This window comes from Rhinoraja longicauda, chromosome 3 (genome assembly GCF_053455715.1).
Source record: "Rhinoraja longicauda isolate Sanriku21f chromosome 3, sRhiLon1.1, whole genome shotgun sequence".
NCBI classification, from domain to species: Eukaryota; Metazoa; Chordata; class Chondrichthyes; order Rajiformes; family Arhynchobatidae; genus Rhinoraja; species Rhinoraja longicauda.
Window position 1 is genome coordinate 76,637,832 of NC_135955.1, and position 21,167 is coordinate 76,658,998.

The 21,167-nt window shown below is 39.7% G+C and overlaps 1 protein-coding gene across 2 annotated transcripts in view; it reads right to left on the minus strand.

Moving 5' to 3' along the window:
• Positions 1 to 618: 618 nt before the first annotated feature.
• arsk (arylsulfatase family, member K) overlaps positions 619 to 21,167 on the minus strand; it is a 29,638-nt gene continuing 9,089 nt past the window's right edge. The window contains exons 2-8 of one of the 2 annotated variants that reach the window (XM_078396481.1): positions 20,123 to 20,252; positions 17,787 to 17,946; positions 12,641 to 12,923; positions 11,669 to 11,840; positions 7,672 to 7,896; positions 5,786 to 6,007; positions 619 to 5,237 (exon numbers count right to left, since the gene is read on the minus strand). In XM_078396481.1, coding sequence (XP_078252607.1) covers positions 4,957 to 5,237; positions 5,786 to 6,007; positions 7,672 to 7,896; positions 11,669 to 11,840; positions 12,641 to 12,923; positions 17,787 to 17,946; positions 20,123 to 20,252 — 1,473 coding nt within the window. In that variant the 3' untranslated portion in view covers positions 619 to 4,956. The remainder of the gene's footprint in view (positions 5,238 to 5,785; positions 6,008 to 7,671; positions 7,897 to 11,668; positions 11,841 to 12,640; positions 12,924 to 17,786; positions 17,947 to 20,122; positions 20,253 to 21,167) is intronic. The other variant, XM_078396482.1, reaches the window with a different exon arrangement.

Sequence of the window (21,167 nt, forward strand, 5' to 3'; positions counted from 1 at the left end):
TTCCAATGCTGTAATGCAAGGAACTCAGTCATCAATTTCATGCAGCCCGAAGCCACAAGTAGAAATCTGAAAATAATTGGTTAATTCAAATTTGTTGTGATGTTAATTGAGGGAATGATACTAACCAAAGTGCTAGGGGGATTCCTTATTGTTTCCAATATAATGCCATGGAACGTTTTGCAGCCAGCTGAAAAAAAAGCTTTATTTACAATCTCAATTGAAGGATGGAACCTTCTGTAGTGTTGACTCGGGAAGTGAGATTCAGCCTTCTTTACGTGTTCATGTCTCCGAGGAATCAAATAAATCGTCAGCCTCTGATTTATAGTGCAACCACTAAACCATACTCATTCTGAAGTTAGAAACCATGTATTGATAGCAAGATTGTATGACGTTTAAATAAATGAATCACTTACATTATATTGTGTCTTTCACATCCTCAATGCACAAAAACAGCTGGGAGTGAAGTAAATACTTTCTAATGTGTAATCATTGTTGTAATACAATTGTGAAGTAGGAAACACCACAACCAATAATGAACAAGATACCACATCCCCAAAGCCACACGACCTACTGATGTTTGAGGAATAAATAGTTGCCAAAATATTTGGAATAGCAGTTTTTTAATTCAAAATAAATCTTTAAAGATTAATATACGTACAAATTTAATTAATCTGAAAAACAGATCAGATTTGCAATATGAAGTACACGTACCCTAGAGCTGGTGATTCATTGAACGATAAAGAAACTATCACCCAAGTGTGAAACACCATGCACATCTTCAATGTTTCTCTTAAAATAGTACTATACGGAGATTACATGGTCATCTCTAATGGACTTATGTACTTGTTTTATTAATGTTGGCAAAGAATATAACAGGATTTTTAAAAATTGTGTGCAGAAATTAATACCATATACAGCAATTAAAAACAAACTTACAACAAAAACTATAAAGCCAACTGGAATGTTGATAAAACAATAATACAGAATAAAGTACATCACTAGTAAAAGCACCAACCATTGCAGCACTAGGTTGAAAGAATAATGAAAAGTATGGTTTTGAGCATTTCAGTTCTTAACTGGAGCAAGTTAGGGGTCTTCCACGGCAGGACCTCAGATAATCGCAACATGGTATGCAGGGCTAATGGGGGAATGGGTTTGAGATGGAACTGCATGTCATCAGCATTGACGTGGATTCAGGTTATGAGTTTTTGAATGATATTGCTTCAGAACAGCACACAGTTAATGATTAGAACTGAGCGAATTGGAGCATTCCAAACATAATGGTTCAGGAAGAAAAGCAGGCAGATTACTGGTCATATCTGTACGCTTGGCTGAATACCTTTGAATGGAAATAAGTGCGAGTATCCCACCACAGTTACAAAGAAGAAGAAAATGAGGATGCCATTGTCAACTGCGTGAAACGGATCCAGAAATTGAAAGTGGCAAATTGCTTCACTGTCAATCTGAGAATGCCATTTGTGACATTAATTTGGGCATTTCAAACAGGGTTCACTGGGAAAGGGCCAGAGATGTGAAACTTTGGACATGAGGCTGCAGTTTGCAAGGACAAGACAAGGCTGTTTAATAATGAAAATTATGTGATGAATGGGGATTGTAAAAGGTTGGGAACATCACCCAAGCTGGTGAAATTTTAATATTAGTTGAAGGAAGCCCAGGAAATTAGTTGAAGGAAGCCCAGGATTCTTGCTATTGAGGGCGTGCAGCGTAGATTTACTAGGTTAATTCCCGGAATGGCGGGACTGTCATATGTTGAAAGACTGGAGCAACAGGCTTGTATACACTGGAATTTAGAAGGATGAAAGGGGATCTTATCGAAACGTATAAGATTATTAAGGGGTTGGACACGTTAGAGGCAGGAAATATGTTCCCAATGTTGGGGGAGTCCAGAACCACGGGCCACAGTTTAAGAATAAGGGGTAGGCCATTTAGAACGGAGATGAGGAAAATCTTTTTCAATCAGAGAGTTGTGAATATGTGGAATTCTCTGCCTCAGAAGGCAGTGGAGGCCAATTCTCTGAATGCATTCAAGAGAGTTAGATAGAGCTCTTAAGGATAGCGGAGTCAGGGGGTATGGGGAGAAGGCAGGAATGGGGTACTGATTGAGAATGATCAGCCATGATCACATTGAATGGCGGTCCTGCACTTATTGTCTATTGAAATGAAGTTATATGATCAGCAATTCATTGAAAATGTAGCCAGAAGAGTGCTATATGTAACCCATGGACAAAATTCACTCATAGAATGATAAATATACAAGAAAGAAATTGGGGTGATCAAGTCTGGGCAGGTAGATATCTTTGCTAAATAGGCCTGTGAAATAAAGAGATTCAGACAAGAGCTGATTAATGCTCTTAATCTTTGAGATAAAAAGCTCAATTTGCTCCACCATCTTATTAATCAATATCATGCTCTATTTGTAATAATGAGACCCAAGAACCAATTTTAAACAATCCTCCAGTTACAGAATCATATTAACATGGAAACAGACCATTTGGCACAACTTGTCCATGCCAACCAAGATGCCCACTCTATGCTAGTTCCACCTGCCTGTGTTTGGCGATTATCCCCACTAACCTTTCCTATCCATGTACCTGTGCAAATGTCTATTTAAGTGTTATAGTACCTGCCTTAACCACCTCCTCTGGCAGCTCATTCCATATTCCCACCATCCTCTAAGTGAATGCCTCCTGCACTCCAAGGAATAAAGTCCTGGCCTGTCCAACCTCTAGTTCAGCCCCTCAAATCCTGTAAACATCCTGATAAATCTTCTCTGCACTCTTTCCAGCTTAACAACATCCTTCCTATTGCAGGGTGACCGAAACTGAACACTATTGCGTCTTTGTGTCCTTTTTTGTAAACCAGCATCTGCAGTTCCTTGTTTCTACATAATGCTCTAGATGCAGCCTCACAAATGTCTGGTACAACATAACATCCCAACCTCTATACTCAATACTCTGACTGATGAAGGTCAATGTGCCAAATGCCATATAGTTCATCTATCTATCCGAGATGCCACTTTCAGAGAACTATGCACCTGTACTCCTAGAACCCTCTGCTCTACAACACTCCTCATGGCCCTGCCATTCAATATGAAGGTCCTGCCCTAGTTTGACTCCCCAAAATCCAACACCTCACACTTATTAAACTCCATTAGCTAATTCCAGAGCTCACTTGCCTAGCTGATCAAATTCCTTCTTTAATTTTTGATAACCATCTTCATTATGGAGAATGCCACCCATTTTAGTGTAATCTGCAAACGTACTAAACATGTCTTGTACATTCTCTTCACTGATATAAAGCACAAAGAATGGCTCATCACCATTCCTTTCGGTACACCGCCAATCCTCCATCATTACCCTCTGCATTTTTCCATGAAGCCAATTCTCCTTCCAGTTGTTTAGCTCCCCTGATCTCTTTGGGAACACCTTGTAGTTACATTCCACTTGAGGCTCTATCATTCTCATAACTATGTGCTCTTCCCCTAAACTCCATGAAAAGTCCAAAGCTAAAATGGGTTCAGGGAAAAAAAATATTAGCGGCAAAGAATGACCAGCAGATTCAGGACTGCGGCATTACTGGGAATTTGCACAGAATTGCCGACATTTTCCGACTATATCTAGCCCAACATCAATTCAATATTTCTTCCTCTCAAAGCTAATGTTCATTGCTCTCACGTTATTGGAATACCAATGAAGACAAATAGTTGTACATAAAAAAACAATACAGTAAGCTCTCGTTATAAAAGATCATAAGGGGGGGGGGAGAAATGGTGTCTGTTATTATCGATTGTCCACTAATAAGGGATTACAGAGTAATAGAGTATCATTGCACTAGTAGATACAAAGGATAGCAGATGCTGGTTAATACACAAAAGAACACAAAGTGTTGGAGTAATTCAGCAGTGTAGGAAAATAACTGCAGATGCCGGTACAAATTGAAGGTATCACAAAATGCTGGTGTAACTCAGCAGGTCAGGCAGCATCTTGGAGAGAGGGAAAGGGTGTCTTTTTTAATCAATTAGGTTTAATTAATTTTTGAGCTAACTATTCCCTTAGGTTATTTTCAACAATACACACCACTTACCTCCAAAATATTCTTCAAAATATGGGACACATTGCCTTCTGCAATAGAATAATTCAAACAGCACAGAAGATCCACGAGGCCACATTGTCCATGCTGACCCTCAATTAGCATTTACATTAATTCCATTTTCCCTTTGACCAATGTGTCTATCCAGATACGTCTTAAATGTTGTGAGAATCTGACTTCACCATCCCTTCTGGCAATGCATTCCAGGTTCCAGCCACATTCTAGGTGGAAAATATTCTTCCTCATATCTTCTCTAAACCACCTTATGTTAAACCTATAATTTAATTATTGACGCCAATTCCCAACTCCTGGATAAAACCACATTACTCTTGTTTAAACTATTGCTTAAATAAGAAAGGTTTATACAAATGATGCAGAATAGACTAGCAATTGAGCATTAAAGACAAGAAATGATGGCTTTATCTGAACGGTGACTGAAGAAGGGTTTCGACCTGAAACGTCATCCATTCCTTCTATCCATAGACGCTGCCTTTCCTGCAGAGTTACTCCAGCATTTTGTGTTTATCTTTGGTGTAAACCAGCATCTGAAGTTCATTCCAACACAGATGAAAGTCCCTATTCTTTGTGGCAAAGTTGATACAGGGGTTGGAAATTTAATTCAGGACCAGTTTTGTTCTTCAACGGTTCTACTTGGAGGTTCTTCAACACAAGATTGGATTGCAGATACATTTAAGTAGAGGATCAAGAAAGATGATGCATGTCATTGCTCAGTGTTTAACAGCTGATTCCACATTTGTGGATAATATCTACTATCTCCAAAGGCTAGCAAGTAGATAAAGAAAAATAACTACCCATGGATCTTTGCAAGTAATGATACGTGTAAAACTATACATCAGCAGTTGAATTCAACCAGTTTTCAATGGCATTTTGATAAGATACAGGATCTTTTTGCCAACTCTGGTGCCATCTGAGATTGGCAATAATATTTGTATAGTTCTTTCCAAGATTTTCTTTCCATTTGGTGAATTCAAGTTTGTTATATTGATGAACAGATTTGGACACATCTGGATAATTTAATATGGAGCGAAGTTTCTTATCAAGTGTGCTTGTAATTTTTGCATGCTTACTAGCAACATTCATCAATTCATCTGGATCAGCGATCAGATCTGCAAGGAGATAACAACAACATAAAACCTTTTAAAATTAACTTCATAGTAGAAGGATAGACAGCATCCAGAATACATTTTTTTTTCTTCGCTATTCATGTCAGGAGGCATATTGAAGTTAAAAAAATACATTGCTAGTATTCCACTGAGAACTTAAAAACACCATTATCATTAGTCTGTAGTTCTTGGATCTTAGGAGTCTGCTTACAAATGACAAAATGAGATTATTGAGCTATTTGGAGTATAAAAGTGACAACTGATGAATAAGGAATGGCCAAGCTGTTAATCCTTAATCCACTAAAAATATATAAAACCTTAATTAGCATAGCAAAGAAGTGACAATGATAGAAATTATTTTGGATGATAGAGTGGAAGAAAGCAAATCTTTCAAGTGATTCAGTCTTTAACTTCCTTCAATAATCAAGGATGCTCTCCACACAGACCAAGTGAGTATTTTGAAAAAAACATATATATTTAGAATGAATGTCATTAATTCTATTTTCTTAGAAAATTAGAAAGTGGTGTCTTTTCTTTGAAATCAGACTTACCAAACAGTTGGGAAGGTACTGAAATTCCATCAGCATAGTTTATGTACTTCCATCTGCCAGTTCTAATCATATAGGTGGAGGCATTAACATTGCAACCATGAAATTCACTAAAAATCCAGTCAGGTCGTGGTTTTTTTGCAGGAATATACTTTGGAGATGCTCTTATCAATGGGAGGAGAGAATAACCACTTAAGTTTTTTGGAAGAGAGATTCCAGCAATATCTGAATAAAACAAATTGAATGGCTTTTCTAAATAAGTTTGAAAATCATTGTAATGAAATTCATTGAATACGTTCTGTGATAAAGTACAGAAAATTACAATAATGAATTAATATATTTCCCTTCCATAAATTTCTAGTCATGTTAATGGGGAGGATGTAGATGTTATTTACATAGATTTTTAGAAGGCCTTCGATAAGATGCAGCACATTAGGCTGTTAAGGAAGATGAGATACCAGCATGGATAGCGAGTTGGCTAAAGGCAAAGTTGCAATAAAGGCTCTTTTTCAGGTTGGCTGCCAGTGACTAGTGGAGTTCCGCAAGGGTCGGTGCTGGGGCCGCTTCTCTTCTCATTGTATATTAATGATTTGGATAAGTGGATTGGAGGGTTTGTGGCCAAGTTGCAGATGATGCTGAGATAGTGGAGGAGCAGGCAGTGTAGAGGAAGCAAGGACTCTGCAGAAAGACTTGGAAAGTTGGGAGAGTGGGCAGAGTAGTAGCAGATGAAATTCAGTAGAGCAAATTGTGGAGTCGTGCATTTCAGTAATAAGAATAAAGGCATAGATTATCTTCTAAATGAAGAAAGAATCCAGAAATCGGAGGTGCAAAGGGATTTGGGAGTGCTGGTACAGCACTCCCAAAAAGTTAATTTGCAAGTCGAATCGGTAGTAAGGAAGGCAAATTCAATTATAGCATTTATGTCAAGAGGATTGGAATACAAAGACAGAGATGTAATGCTGAGACTCTATAAGGCGCTGGTCAGGCCACATTTGGAGTACTGTGAGCACATTTGGGCCCCATATATGAGGAAGGACATGCTGGCACTGGAGAGGGTCCAGAGGAAGTTTACAAGAATTATTCCCGGAATGAGTGGGTTAGCATATGATGAGCGTTTGACAGCACTGGGCCTTTACTCGCTGGAGTTTAGAAGGTTGAGGGGGGACCTCATTGAAACTTACAGAATAATGAAAGGCATATGAAAGGATGTGGAAAGAATGTTTCCAATGGTGGGAGAGTCTAGGACTGGAGGTCATAGCCTCAGAATTAAAGGGCACTCTTTTAAAAAGGAGATGAGGAGGAACTTTTTTAGTCAGAGGGTAGTTAATCTGTGGAACTCATTGCCACAGAGGCCTGTGGAAACCAAGTCAGTGAATATTTTTAAGGCAGAGATAGACAAATTCTTGATTCGAACAGGTGTTATGGGGAGAAGGCAGGAAAATCGGATTAGGAGGCAGAGATCAGCCATGATTGAATGGCTGAGTAGACTCGATGGGCCGAATGGCCTAATTCTTCTCTTATAACTTGTGAACTTATGTTGGATTTTATAAATGAGCCTTGAGCATGGAACAATAATAATACTGAAGCTTTTTGTTGCACCAATTACAATGAATAATTCTGGTCAAATTCTGATTACAAATCTCAGATCTCTGATTGATTGCTTATTTAATGTTGGATTAAAAAGATGTCAAGCATATAAAGCTGATGAAATTACATAAATCTAAATTCCTTTGAGTTTGAAATTCAAGGAAACTTCCATTCTCTCAGGATTATGAAGAATTAAAAAACAGCTTTTATTAACTTGATGCCATCATCCGTATACCCAAACTTTAACAAAATATAAATATGTATTCTCATTAATATCAGATATATTTTTTTAAATTACATACCAAGAAGTGTGGGATAAATGTCGACAAGAGATACCAAATCTAAAATCTGTTGTTGTCCTGAAATACCTGGTCCAACTATCAGTAAAGGAACATGAGAGCTTCCTTCATACATGCTCATTTTATAGAATTGACGATGTTCCATTGCCAATTCTCCATGATCAGAAGTAAAGATTAGGTAAGTGTTGTTTTGGATCCCTGTGTCACGAAGAACTTTTAAAATCTTACCTGTGTAAATAGAAACCTTTATTCAAATATAATAATTTTAGCTTTGTCAAAATGATCTAGAAAATTAGAAATACATAGTTTTCATTTTATCTGATAAAGTTCATACATCTAGTCAGCACCATTCTCCTGCTCTTGGCTTCCACTTTCAAGATGAGGTATTGTGAAGGAACAATGTATGTTAGTTTTCACCAGTAAGATAAAACATGAAAACTACTATCATGATTGTATTAGTATAATAATTTATTTAAAAATAAATAAGCAACATCATGTTAACAACCTTTATACCCTGTTTTCACGCTTCATTGGAAATCACTTCCATCTGATCCAGTTGTGACACTTCTGAGAGTTTTCCCTTTTCTTTAATCATGATTTCACCTCCACGACAGTCAACAGATTCATTTGATTCATTTGTTAAACTTCTACATATATACTCAAAGCAATGAAAGGGTACCCCATGCCGCCATTTTCTGAAAATGTCCTGTTCTCTTCCAAAATTCCAAGGTAATTGTTCCCACATTCACCCTTCCATTTCTAACATCCACTTCTGTTCTCATTTTCCCACGCAGCCACAGTAAAATCCGTCATTTATTTGTTCCCTTCAGAGCATCTATGGCCCAATTGAAGCAGCAATTATCATATCATCATATCATATCATATATATACAGCCGGAAACAGGCCTTTTCGGCCCACCAAGTCCGTGCCGCCCAACGATCCCCGTACATTAACACTATCCTACACCCACTAGGGACAATTTTTACATTTACCCAGCCAATTAACCTACATATTCATTTGTGCCTCTTCTAAATTAGTAGGATGTATTCTGTTACTTTAAACAATTTGCTGGAGGAACTCAGCATTTCCAGCATCTACAGTCACTTGTATCTGTTTTCCCAGAAGGTTTTGTTTTTAATTCAGATTTGTTGCCTTTTATTTGGCTTTTACAGCTTTGTATTTCATTGGTGTTCCTAATTACTTGCCTGCAAATTATACCTAAATTACTAAATACCTTCAATTTGTACCAGCATCTGCAGTTATTTTCTTACAATACCTAAATTACTCATAACATTTCTAAAAGAAAGAAGACTGTGTAAAAAGAAAAACGACCTAAGTGCAAAAAAACCACAAAAAAACCCAAGTCCATGGTGGTGTAAGTAGTGGACCATAGTGTTCTGGTGTTCAAATAGGATTTGGGGTGTGCTGATTGGTTCAAGAACCTAACAGCCATAGGAAAGTAGTTAGGCCTGAACCTGATGGTATGTGAATTAAGGCATCTGTATCTCCTGCCCGATGGTAGCAGTGATAATAGTGCATAATCCAGATGGTGGGCATCCTGATGATAGTTGCCACCTTCGTGAAGCAGCGTCTCATGTAGATACTTTAGATGGAGGAAAGGTCTGTATCTGGGAACCAGCTGTGCCCACCACTCTTCACAGCCTCTTGCATTCCTGCGAGTTGGTATTGCGATACCCGTCCATGATGTAACCAGTCAGGATACTTTCTACAGTATATCTGTAAAGGTTTGTTAGAGTATTTAGAGACCTACCAAATCCCTTTAAACTTCTAATAAAGTAAAGTAGAGGCATTGGCACACCTTCTTCATGATTACATTTCTAGGCTCAGCCCATGACTGGTCAACTAAGATGTTAACACTCAGGAATTTGAAGCTGCTAACTCTCTCCACCATTGACCCACAGATTAAAACTGGCATCATGCCGTGTCCTGACTTCCCCTTTCTCAAGTCAATGATTGATGACACTGATCGAGTTTGTTGTTATGGTATCACTCAAAGAGGTGTTCGATCTCTCTCCTGTACAATGACTGGTGATTTGGCCAACCACATTGGTGTTGTTGGCTAGTTTATAGATGGCATTGGAGCTGTGTTTGGCCGCAGTCATGGGTATAAAGAGAGCAGAGCGTGGGGCAAAGCTGGCAGACTTGAGGTGCACCTGTGTTGATGGACATCGTGGAGGAGGAGCACACTGATTGAGGTCTGCCAATGAGGTCGGCAAGGATCAAGTTTCACAGGGAGGTTCAGGGGCCAAGGTCTTGAAGGTTGTTGATGAGTTTGGAGGGGATGATAATGTTGAACATTGAGCTGTAGTCGATGAACAAGAGTCAAAGTGCGCAATTGTCATACATATCGAAACAGAACAATGAAATTCTTACTTGCAATAGCACAACAGGTTTGTAAATATAGCAGCCTGACATTTAGCTTTGTTTGGTTCAGAGACATAGCATGGCAACAGGCCCTTCGGCCTACTGAGTCCATGCGGACCATTGATTACGCTGTCACACAAGTTCTAAGTCATCTCATTTATGCATCCAACCCCTACACATTAAGAGCAATTTTACAGAAGCCAATTAACCTACAAAACCACACGTCTTTGGGTTGTGGGACAGAACTGGGGCACCTTAGGAAACCCTTGCAGTCACAGGCAGAACATGCTAACTCCACACGGACAGCACCTAAGGTCAGGATCGAAGCCAGGTCTCCGGTGCTGCAAGGCAGCATCTTGGTCAGCTGCACTTAGTGTGCCACCCTATTGGTGTTATTGTTATCCAGAGCACAGTTGAGAGCAAATGAGATAGCATCTGAGGTTGATCTGCCATGGTGAGAGCCAAATTGAAGTGGATCGAAGTCATTTCAGAAGCAATAGAAAATTTGAGCCATAGCCAATCTCTTAAATCACTTCATTGTGGTGGATGCAAGTGCCACCAGAGGGTAGTCACGGAGGCAGGTAACTGTTGGACACTCGTATAATATGAAACATATAAGATTATTAATATTATTAAGGGGCTGGACATGTTAGAGGCAGGAAACATGTTCCCAATGTTGGGGAGTCCAGAACCAGGGGCCACAGTTTAAGAATAAGGGGTAGGCCATTTAGAACAGAGATGAGGAATAATGTATTCAGTCAGAGTTGTAAATCTGTGTATTCAGTCAGAGTTGTAAATTCTCTGCCACAGAAGGCAGTGGAGGCCAATTCTCTGAATGCTTTCAAGAGAGAGCTAGATAGAGCTCTTAAGGATAGCGGAGTCAGGGGATATGGGGAGAAGGCAGGAAGGGGGTACTGATTGAGAATAATCAGCCATAATCACATTGAATGGTGGTGCTGGCTCGAGGGGCCGAATGGCCTACTCCTGCACCTATTTTCTATTGTCTAATAGATGCCATTTTGAAGCCAGAGGGAAATCTTAGACTGCAGAAATGAGAGGTTGAATATGAGCTTGAATTATTCAGCCAGTTGCTCCACACAGGTTTTTAGTACGGTCAGGTATGGTTTGCGCCGGATGCTTTTTGTGGATTCACCCTCTTGAAGGATGGTCTGACTTTGGCCTCAAAACTGAGATCGCAGTATCATTAGGAAATGTGGGGACTTGTGCAGGTGTGTCATTCTCCTTTGACAGCAGCATTCTGTGGTCACCATCCATTTAACAAATATTCTTCTTACCAAAATAGATAACTTTGCATCCATGCATAATAGCACACCTATCATAACATTTGTCCATCACCCATGAGCTAATGTTGCAATATCTGTGAATAGCAGTGTTGAAAGAGAATGGTGCAGAGCAAAATGCCAGACCAATGCACATTAATACTATCATGTTTCAAATGGAATTTATTTTCATATGCACATGTGTGGTGAGGTACAAATACAATGAAAATCTTGCGTGCAGTAGCATAACCAAACTAATTAACATATATTAAGTCACCATCACTCACTACTAAACAGCGTCAAATGCAACCTTTCATAAATAATGAATCACTTACCTAGCATTAGGTCTGTTTCAGCACACATTGCATAATAAAAGCCTCTGATGTCCTTAATATTCCGATATGTGAAATTACCAGTACAGTTCTTGGTATAGGAGGAATAAAAATCCACAGGATGCATCTCAGGGAAAGAAAGCCACTTTGGAATTCTGATTGATTCATAATTCACCTTTAATTAGAGAATTCAAAATGTATATTGAATGGATGAAATGATTTTTTTAAATTTACATGCTAAGAGCTGAAGCCAAGGAAATAATTTAGAATAAGATGTATACAGTACAATAATTGTAAATTTCATTTATGTATTTAGTACAAATTTAGACAAGCTTGGCAACAAAATGAAATGAAATATTCATCATTTCTATAAAATCTTATTGAGCTGGCAAATGAATATTGGAAAGTTAAAAAAAATAAATTATTCTTATGATACCAGCTGATGCAGTAGAAAAACTTAATGGTTTTGCATTTGCTAGAAATATAATGAATTATTAATGCTACCATTGCAAATATGATATCCTATCGTTAATCTTATCAATGAGGCAACGTTATTGTTGGATTCAGCTGAAAAAGTGCAACTTTATTTCCATAAAGTCTACAATCAGCACTTGCTGCGATCACAACTCCTCATGAAGAATATACGGATATTATTTAAAAATTTAAAACTCAAGTCAACAAGATTTATTTACCATATATGTATCTATTTCTATCCCCCATTTATTTCCAAGGAAAATTGAGAATTTAACTCAAATATGTCTGGTTGGTACAGCGGCACAGATTCAATTATGTCTTCAAGTGCTGTCCGCATGGAGTTTGCAGTCTACACGAGACTCAAGGCACAGCATCTAATTATATTATACCATTCAACATATTGAAATAATATATCAAAGTTAAACAGTGAAACTTAATTAAAGTATGAAAAATAAATATAACACAACAAAGTAAGAGTAGTATGCCAGTCCCACGATATACCTTTTTAAGCCAATATGGAGATGTTTTAAATGTGGATCCACCAGGTGCTTCTCCCATGCTTGGAGTTGGATAGGGATGTGGCAAATCCAGACCCAAGCTCAGAACAAATGGTTGATTTAAATGGGCTGCTTTGTATCGTAACCATTCAGTCACTTTATCTACATTCTGCCAATCATGGTCCATGATTCTTACAGTTGATTCATTACCAATCAGCACTGCCGTTGGTCTTCCTTCTTGTCTAAGCAAAAACTTGACATCCCTGGTCCAGGCTTCCACACGGTTACTGAAATCAATGAAAAATAATACGGTCTGCTTTTGTTCTGACTCTGCAAGTTAGTCTCATGACGAAAGCAAATGATTGTAAAGCAACACTTGAAAACCATTTTCATGAACTAATAGAAATAACACAGAAAGAGAAGAATCAAAACTGATGTAGTTTAGGTGAATATACCTGCCCTACATGCTGTGATGACTTTTGTTAACAAAATAAATATTCTTACAACTATCTATATATATGTTACTAAAACTCTCATCTTGTTTGTTTGTTTGTCGCTTTGTTAGTTGATTGTACGCACCCGAAATACAGCCAAAACGGTACACGATAGTGCAACAATTTTAGGTCCACCATTGGCCTGCGGTTCAAATGGCTGTTATATTTTGAAAGTTATTCCCTTTTTAAACTTTAAAAATCACTTTTTAAACTTTAATAAATGCCTTTTCCACTTGCCCTGCCTGTCAGCCGCGGCTGCGCAGTAATACCTCCGTGTTCGACATCACAATGGCAACCCAACGGGTCCGCGCCTGCGCAGTTAGTGCCCGTTGACCTAATACAGATGCTCCCCGACTTACGATGCTTCGACTTACGATATTTCAAATTTGCGATGGTATAAACAGCGCGGGGAGGGAAGAGGGGGGGTTGGGAGGGGAGAGGGGGGGTTGGGAGGGGAGGGGGAGATAAAGGGGGTTGAAGGGGGATGGAATGGATGAGTGGGGGGAGTGAGGGGGGAAGGGGGGATAAGAGGGGTTGAGGGGGATAGTGGGTGAGTGGGTGAGGAGGGGAAGTGGGGGAGGTGGGGAGTGGAGGGTGCTAGACCAATGCAGGAGAGGGTTGGCCCAGCGGGTCCACACTTTTCTAGTCAACTACTATTTGCAGAAGAGATTGCAAACTTTTAACATTCGTTGCATATTGAAACAATTTCTAAGTTTATTCTAAAAAGGGAGAGTTCAAATTTTTGAACTGTGTTCCTGAGTCATACATTCTCCAACCATAGAAAATAGAGCATTTAGTTTTAGAATTTACTATTGCCACTTACAACCACCAGCTATTCTATCAGGTTTAGGTATTAAGAAAGCTAATGGTATGTTGGCCTTCATAAGAAAGCTAATGGTATGTTAGCCTTCATTACGAGAGGATTTCAGTATAGGAGTAAAGAGGTTCTTCTGCAGTTGTATAGGGCCCTGGGAAGACCACATCTGGAGTATTGTGTATAGTTTTTGTCTCCTAATTTGAGGAAGGACATCCTTGTAATTGAGGCAGTGCAGCGTAGGTTCACGAGATTGATCCCTGAGATGGCGGGACTCATATGAAGAAAGATTGAAAAGACTAGGCTTGTATTCACTGGAGTTTAGAAGGATGAGAGGAAATCTTATAGAGACATATAAAATTATAAAAGGACTGGACACGCTAGATACAAGAAAAATGTTTCCAATGTAGGGCGAGTCCAGAACCAGGGGCCACAGTTTTAGAATAAAGGGGAGGCCATCACTCCAGTTTAACAATAGAAATTGCGGAGGTGGGGAGGCTATTCAGAAAACAGAAATGCCGGAAATCTCCAGGACCAGACAATGTTTCCCCCTCTACCCTCAAGCTCTGTGCCGAACAACTTGCACCAATCTACACAGACATTTTCAACCAGTCCCTGCAAACCTGCACTGTTCCTGCCTGCTTCAAGTTCTCCACTATTGTCCCTGTACCCAAAAAGACAAGGATCACTGGTCTTAATGACTACAGGTCTGTCGCACTTACCTCTGTAGTCATGAAGAACTTTGAAAGACGTGCTGGCCCAGCTGAAAAACATTACAAACCCCCTGCTGGACCCACTGCAGTTTGCATATAGGGCCAATAGATCGATGGGCGACGCAGTCAATCGAGGCCTGCACTTCATCCTCCAGCACCTAGACCCCAAGGGGACCTATGCCAGGATACTGTTTGTGCAATTTAGCTCTGCTTTTAACACCATTGTGCCAGAGCTACTACACTACAAACTCTCCCAGTTGACTGTGCCTGAATCCCTCTGTCAGTGGATCATCAACTTCCTGACGGACAGGATGCAGCATGTGAGGCTGGGAAAGAACATCTCGGACCCACAGACCCTCAGCATAGCAGCTCCGCAAGGCTGCGTACTCTCCCCTCTCCTTTACTCTCTCTACACCAACGACTGCACCTCCACAGACTCCTCTGTCAAGCTCCTCAAGTTAGCGGATGATACTACCCTGATCCAGGATGGTGAGGAATCTGCCTACAGATGGGAAGTGGCACAGCTGGAATCCTGGTGCCATCGCAATAACCTGGAGCTCAATGCTCTTAAGACAGTGGAACTAATTGTAGACTTTCAAAGAGATCCCCCTCCCCTCCCCCCACTCACCATCAACAACACCATTGTCACATCTGTGGAGTCATTTAAGTTCCTTGGAACCATCATCTCCAGGGCCCTAAAATTGGGTCCACCATCGACTCCACAGTCAAAACGGCCCAACAGAGGATGCACTTCCTGCGGCAACTGAAGAAACTCAATCTGCCACAAGCAATGATGGTCCAATTCTATACTGCTATCATTGAGTCCGTCCTCACCTTCTCCATCATGGTCTGGTTTGGCTCAGCCACCAAGCACGACATCCGGAGGCTGCAACGGATCATTCGCACAGCTGAGAAGGTTGTTGGCTGCACCCTTCCCCCCATTGACGAACTGTACACTGCAAGGGCCAGGAAGCGAGCGGGCAAGATCATCTCTGACCCCTCTCACCCTGGCCATGAACTCTTTGAAGCACTTCCCTCTGGAAGGCGACTCCGGACTGTCAAAGCAGCCACAGCCAGACATAAAAACAGCTTTTTTCCACGAGTGATAGTTCTACTCAATAACTAAAGTCTGTAGTCTCTTTTTTGTTCTAGTTTATTTTCACCCACATATTTAGACCGTAATGGTGTATCCTTATTGTTTTGATGTGTTTATGCTTTATTCTTAATTGTTAACTGTATGTTTGTGTTGTCATTTGTGAGTGGAGCACCAAGGCACATTCTTTGTATATGCATACTTGGCCAATAAACTTATTCATTCATTCATTCATTCATTCATTTAAAACTGAGGCGAGAAGGAACTTTTTCACCCAGAGAGTTGTGAATTAGTGGAATTCTCTGCCACAGAGGGCAGTGGAGGCCAAATCACAGGATGGATTTAAGAGAGAGTTAGATAGAGCTGTAGAGGCCAGTGGAATCAAGGGATATGAGGAGAAGGCAGGCACGGGTTATTGATTGTGGATGATCAGCCATGATCACAATGAATGGCGGTGCTGGCTCGAAGGGCCGAATCGCTTCCTCCTGCAACTAATTTCTATGTTTCTATGTTTCTATTTTTTAAAATAGTTATGGATAAAGACAAGGCAGACCCGCGGGTTACAATTATGAACTGAGGGAAGGCCAACTTTTATGGTATTATCCTTGCTCAAGTTCATTGGAATAGAATGTTTGAGGGAAAGGAATGAATGCCTGGAAAGTGGAAGTGCTTCAAAGAGTTTGTGGCCAGGGTGAGAGGGGTCAGAGATGATCTTGCCCGCTCGCTTCCTGGCCCTTGCAGTGTACAGTTCGTCAATGGGGGGAAGGGTGCAGCCAACAACCTTCTCAGCTGTGCGAATGATCCGTTGCAGCCTCCGGATGTCGTGCTTGGTGGCTGAGCCAAACCAGACCATGATGGAGAAGGTGAGGACGGACTCAATGATAGCAGTATAGAATTGGACAATCATTGCTTGTGGCAGATTGAGTTTCATCAGTTGCCGCAGGAAGTTTTAAAAGTTTGATGACAAGAGTTCAGGGCAAGTATGCTCCAGTTAGGGTGAAGGGCAAGGCAGATAAGGAAACTTGGATGATGAGCAAAATTGAGGCTCTGGTCAAGAAAAAGGAGGCATGAGACAGGTATGGACAACTGGGATCAAGTGTATCCTTGGAGGAGTTTCAGGAACTGAAGAGCATACTTAAGAAGAAATCAGGAGGACAAAAAGGGAACAGGACATTGTTCTGGCAGATAATATTAAGGAAAATCCCAAGAGATTTTATGTACATTAAGGGAAAGAGGGTAACGTGATGGAGAATAAGGATACTTAGAAAACAAAGGGGCCATCTACATATGGAGCCACAGGAGATGCAACATCTCACAGTTAATGGAATTAAACCCCATTTGCCATTCCTCTCAGCCCCATGCCCAGCTGATCAAGATCCCGCCATAATTCTTCATAACCATTTTCATTGTGACAACTTCACCAATTTTAGTATCATCTGCAAACTTATTAGTCAAGCTTGATACCCAGGACATGCAAAGGCCAAAGGCCAAGAACAGATCAGGCAGGTAGCAGGCACAATAAGTGGCAAGAAGCAGCAAACCATATTTTAAAGGCTGATTCTGGAACAAGTTTTTGGAACGTTTACACCATCATTTCACAAACCTATATTAAAGAGAATTGACTGTCTTCTAATGGGATACTACAGAATCACACAAACGTTTATAAACTGCCTACTAGATATTATGAATTAATTCTTCTTTCCCTACAAATTAACAGAACGCACTTTTCCATTTTATACAATAGTTTAGAATAGGGTTGACTTGCAGTAAACAGAATCCACATATAAAACATTTTCATTGTACACTTGGTAAATATCTACAACTTGTATATTTTAATATAGATATTTCATTTCTGTATTAAAACATAGCTTTTACAGTGAAATTGAATTATCAAAGCAGATACTGTATGACCGTAGCCATTGCTACTGGGAGGAGTACACAACTGGATTAAATAAACATTTAAAAAAATTGGGAAAAAGGCCAGTCGATTCCAAAAAGTAACAGATGGTACTTCTCTACAATAAATTCTGTCTTACCTTATTGAGTGGTGGCCTGAAGTATAATCAGTCTTTCCATACACTTTTGTGTAATAGTCATTATTCTGTAGTACTTTCATCCAGGTGGGGTAATCAGGGTTCAAGCATTTGAAATTATTCCAGGATTTTGTTAAATGAACAAATAGACCACTCCACAAGGCTAAAAATAAACAAAAGGATGTTCAATCCAAAAGGATGTTAAAAGTCAGAATTATTAAAAATTAACAAAGCACTGTACAAACAAATCTATGGATATAGCATTGAGAACTGTAAGGGTATGCAGGGGGTCAGAGCATAAGTGATTGAGAGGTGGCCAAAGATCATTTACACGACAAATCAGGTCAAAAAGAATGGAGAATTTAAGAACATTATAAATAAAGTCTGGGAAAGTCATACATTCACTTGAGAGCACCTTCCACCAAACATGAAAAATACGGCTGATCCTATGCCAAAATCACTCAGCATAGCGTCATAGAATCTTAAAGCATTAAAGAATACATTAATCTCCATCCACAGATTCAACAACTGAGGATATATTTCTACAATTCTCAACCCAGTGCCCTGCAAGGATGCGTTCTCTGCTCCTTACTATTCTCCCCATAAACGCATGACTGCCCTGACAAATTCTGCTCTATCTCCATTTACAAGTTTGAAGATGACACCACCATAGTGGGCTGGATCTTGAACAGAGTACAGGAAGAACATAGAGAGCTTGTAACATGATGTCAAGACAGCAACTTCTCCCTCAGCAAAACAAAGAAGCTAGTCATTGACTTCAGGACATAAGAGTGGCGCAGATACCACCTGGATCACTGGTGCTGAAGTGGTTTCAAGTTCCTGGGTGTAGATATTGCCAGCAATTTGTTTGGTCCAACCACATTGATGCTATTGCCAAGTAAACACACAAACACCTCAAATTCCTCAGAAGAATTAAGTATCTACCACCAGATTAAGGAACAGCTATTTCTTTGCTGTTGTCAGACCATAGAATGGACCTCTCTTTAGCTAAGCGTGTAGTCCCAGTCTCCTAATCATACCTCATTGCAGCATTTATACATGTTTTTTAGCTGGACTTTCTCTGCAGTTGTAACACTGTAAAATTGGAACACTACATTCTGCACTCTGGTTATTTTTCTCATCACACTACCTGTAGTTTTTCACTATCTTGTGAAATGTGACAATAACAGATGAGGGGGGGGGGGGGAAATGTTGATTAGCAAATGGATGGAATAAGTGTCAAAGGCAATGAGCTGTGCCTGGACAATAGCAGAAACCATTAAACAGGCGGCTAGATAGGATAGATACAGGTACGTTTCCTTAGCTGGGATGTCTATAACCAGGGGTGATATTCTCAAAATAAGAGGTCGATCATTCTGGATATGAAAAGGAATTTCTTTGCTCAGAGAAATGTTTAGTGAATTCTCAAAAGAACAATGGAGGCTAATTTGCTGAATATATTTCAGAGAGATATTGATAGATTATAGATTTTTGGATATTAAAAGAATCAAAGGCAAGTACAGGAAAGTAGCAATGAGGTATGAAGCTGCAACAACATTAATGAGTGGGAGAGCAGGCATGAGGGGCTGAATGACCGACTCATTTTTCTACTTCTTAAGTTCTTAAGTCCAAAGTCATTTAGTAGAATTCCTTTCAATATAACGTCTCTTTCTCCAACATACTGCCTGGAATTGAGTATATCCAGCATTTTATTTGTATTACACAAGTCACCTTCACCACATGTGGACAGATATATGGATAGGAAGGGGTTAGAGGGATATGGGCCAAATGCAGGCAAATGGCAGTACACATACATATACACAGGTAGGGTCGGTGGTGAGAAAAGCATCGGTGGTCCCAGCTTGGGAGCAGCCGGGGAGTGGTGGTCGGAGTTAACCCATCACGGAACTCCTTGCCAGAGGTCATCTGTTACGGCCCTGATTTGTCCTGCCGAAAACGTCAGCTATTCATTTTCTCCAGATATGCTGCCTGACCCGCTAAGTTACTCCAGCATTTTGTGTCTATCTTTAGAGCTGTAACTCCATGGGTTCTTCCTGGGTTTGGCTGCCGCCTTACTGGAAAGTGTGAATTAATAATCTATAGCAATGCAGTCCAGGAAAGAACATTTACATGCACATCATCTTATCTTTCCTTTATTGCAAAATTGATGCCTGGCTTTTGCTCTGCAACTCTCTCCCTTGGTGACACAACTAAGGTCTGTATATAACTCAGTAAGAAGTATGGGCACAGATCAACTGATCCGGAACATTTGCAAATTGTGGAATTCAATGCTAGATTTAGAATGATTAGGAATATAAACTATTTTTTTTAAGCCTTACCTGATCGAGAAGGGCAGCATATTGGAGAATTGCTGTAGGTATTGAGAAAAACTGCGCCATTTTTTTTCATTATGTTTATATTGGGAAGATTAACTACCTGATTTTGTGGGCCAAATGTCAATCTTCCATCCTGCAATGTGATTAAAATATTAATAATATGTCAGTCTAATTACATCAAAATTCTGAACCTTTCATAAAAAATAGTAAATGTCATATGATATGAAACAAAATTATATTCTTATATGAGTGAAATGTTGCAATAATTTTAAACTTTATAAACTCAATTCTGTTTTATCCCCACTTATGATTGTGGATGATGTAAATACTTTGTTTTAGTAATGTTAGTAGTGAGAATTTTTGTTTGGATGCCAAAAGATCTGCCTTACATAAAAAATTATTAAATAAACGTTTTACATCACCCTGAGATAGTACACTGGGTCTCATTCAATGTATAATTCAAAATTAATGTTTTGAAATCAAGTCTTTACATTTTGCTCTCAGATAATAAAATAGAATTTTAGCTTTGCTTTTCTAATTCCATTGAATTTGTACTTCCATGGGAAATTTGTTTGAGCTTTTTGAAGAGTTGAAGAAGAGGATTGATGATGGCAATTCAGTATGCAAGCTTTTTGACAAGGTCTCACATAGTAGCCAAGTATGGGAGGCGAGACCAGATGGGATGATAAGGGAACTTGGCATTGGATACAACATTCAGGGGATCAGTGCTGGGTCCACTGTGGTATGTCCTAAACATTAATGGTTTAGATGACACCAAAACAGGTGGTGTGGTGGACAGTAAGAAGGTCATCTAAGGTTATAAGACGATCCAGATCAAATTGGAATGTGGGTAAAGGAATGGCATATGGAATTTAACTCGGGCAAGCCCAAAAATGATAGGTTAAACCAGGGCAGAACATACACAATGAATGACAGAACCCTGGAAAGTGCTGTCAAACAAAGAGACGTCAAACAAAGAACCTCCAGGTTGTTAATTCCTTGCTGAGTGAAAAAAAGTGGAGATTTATTGGATTGGTAGATCGGGAAC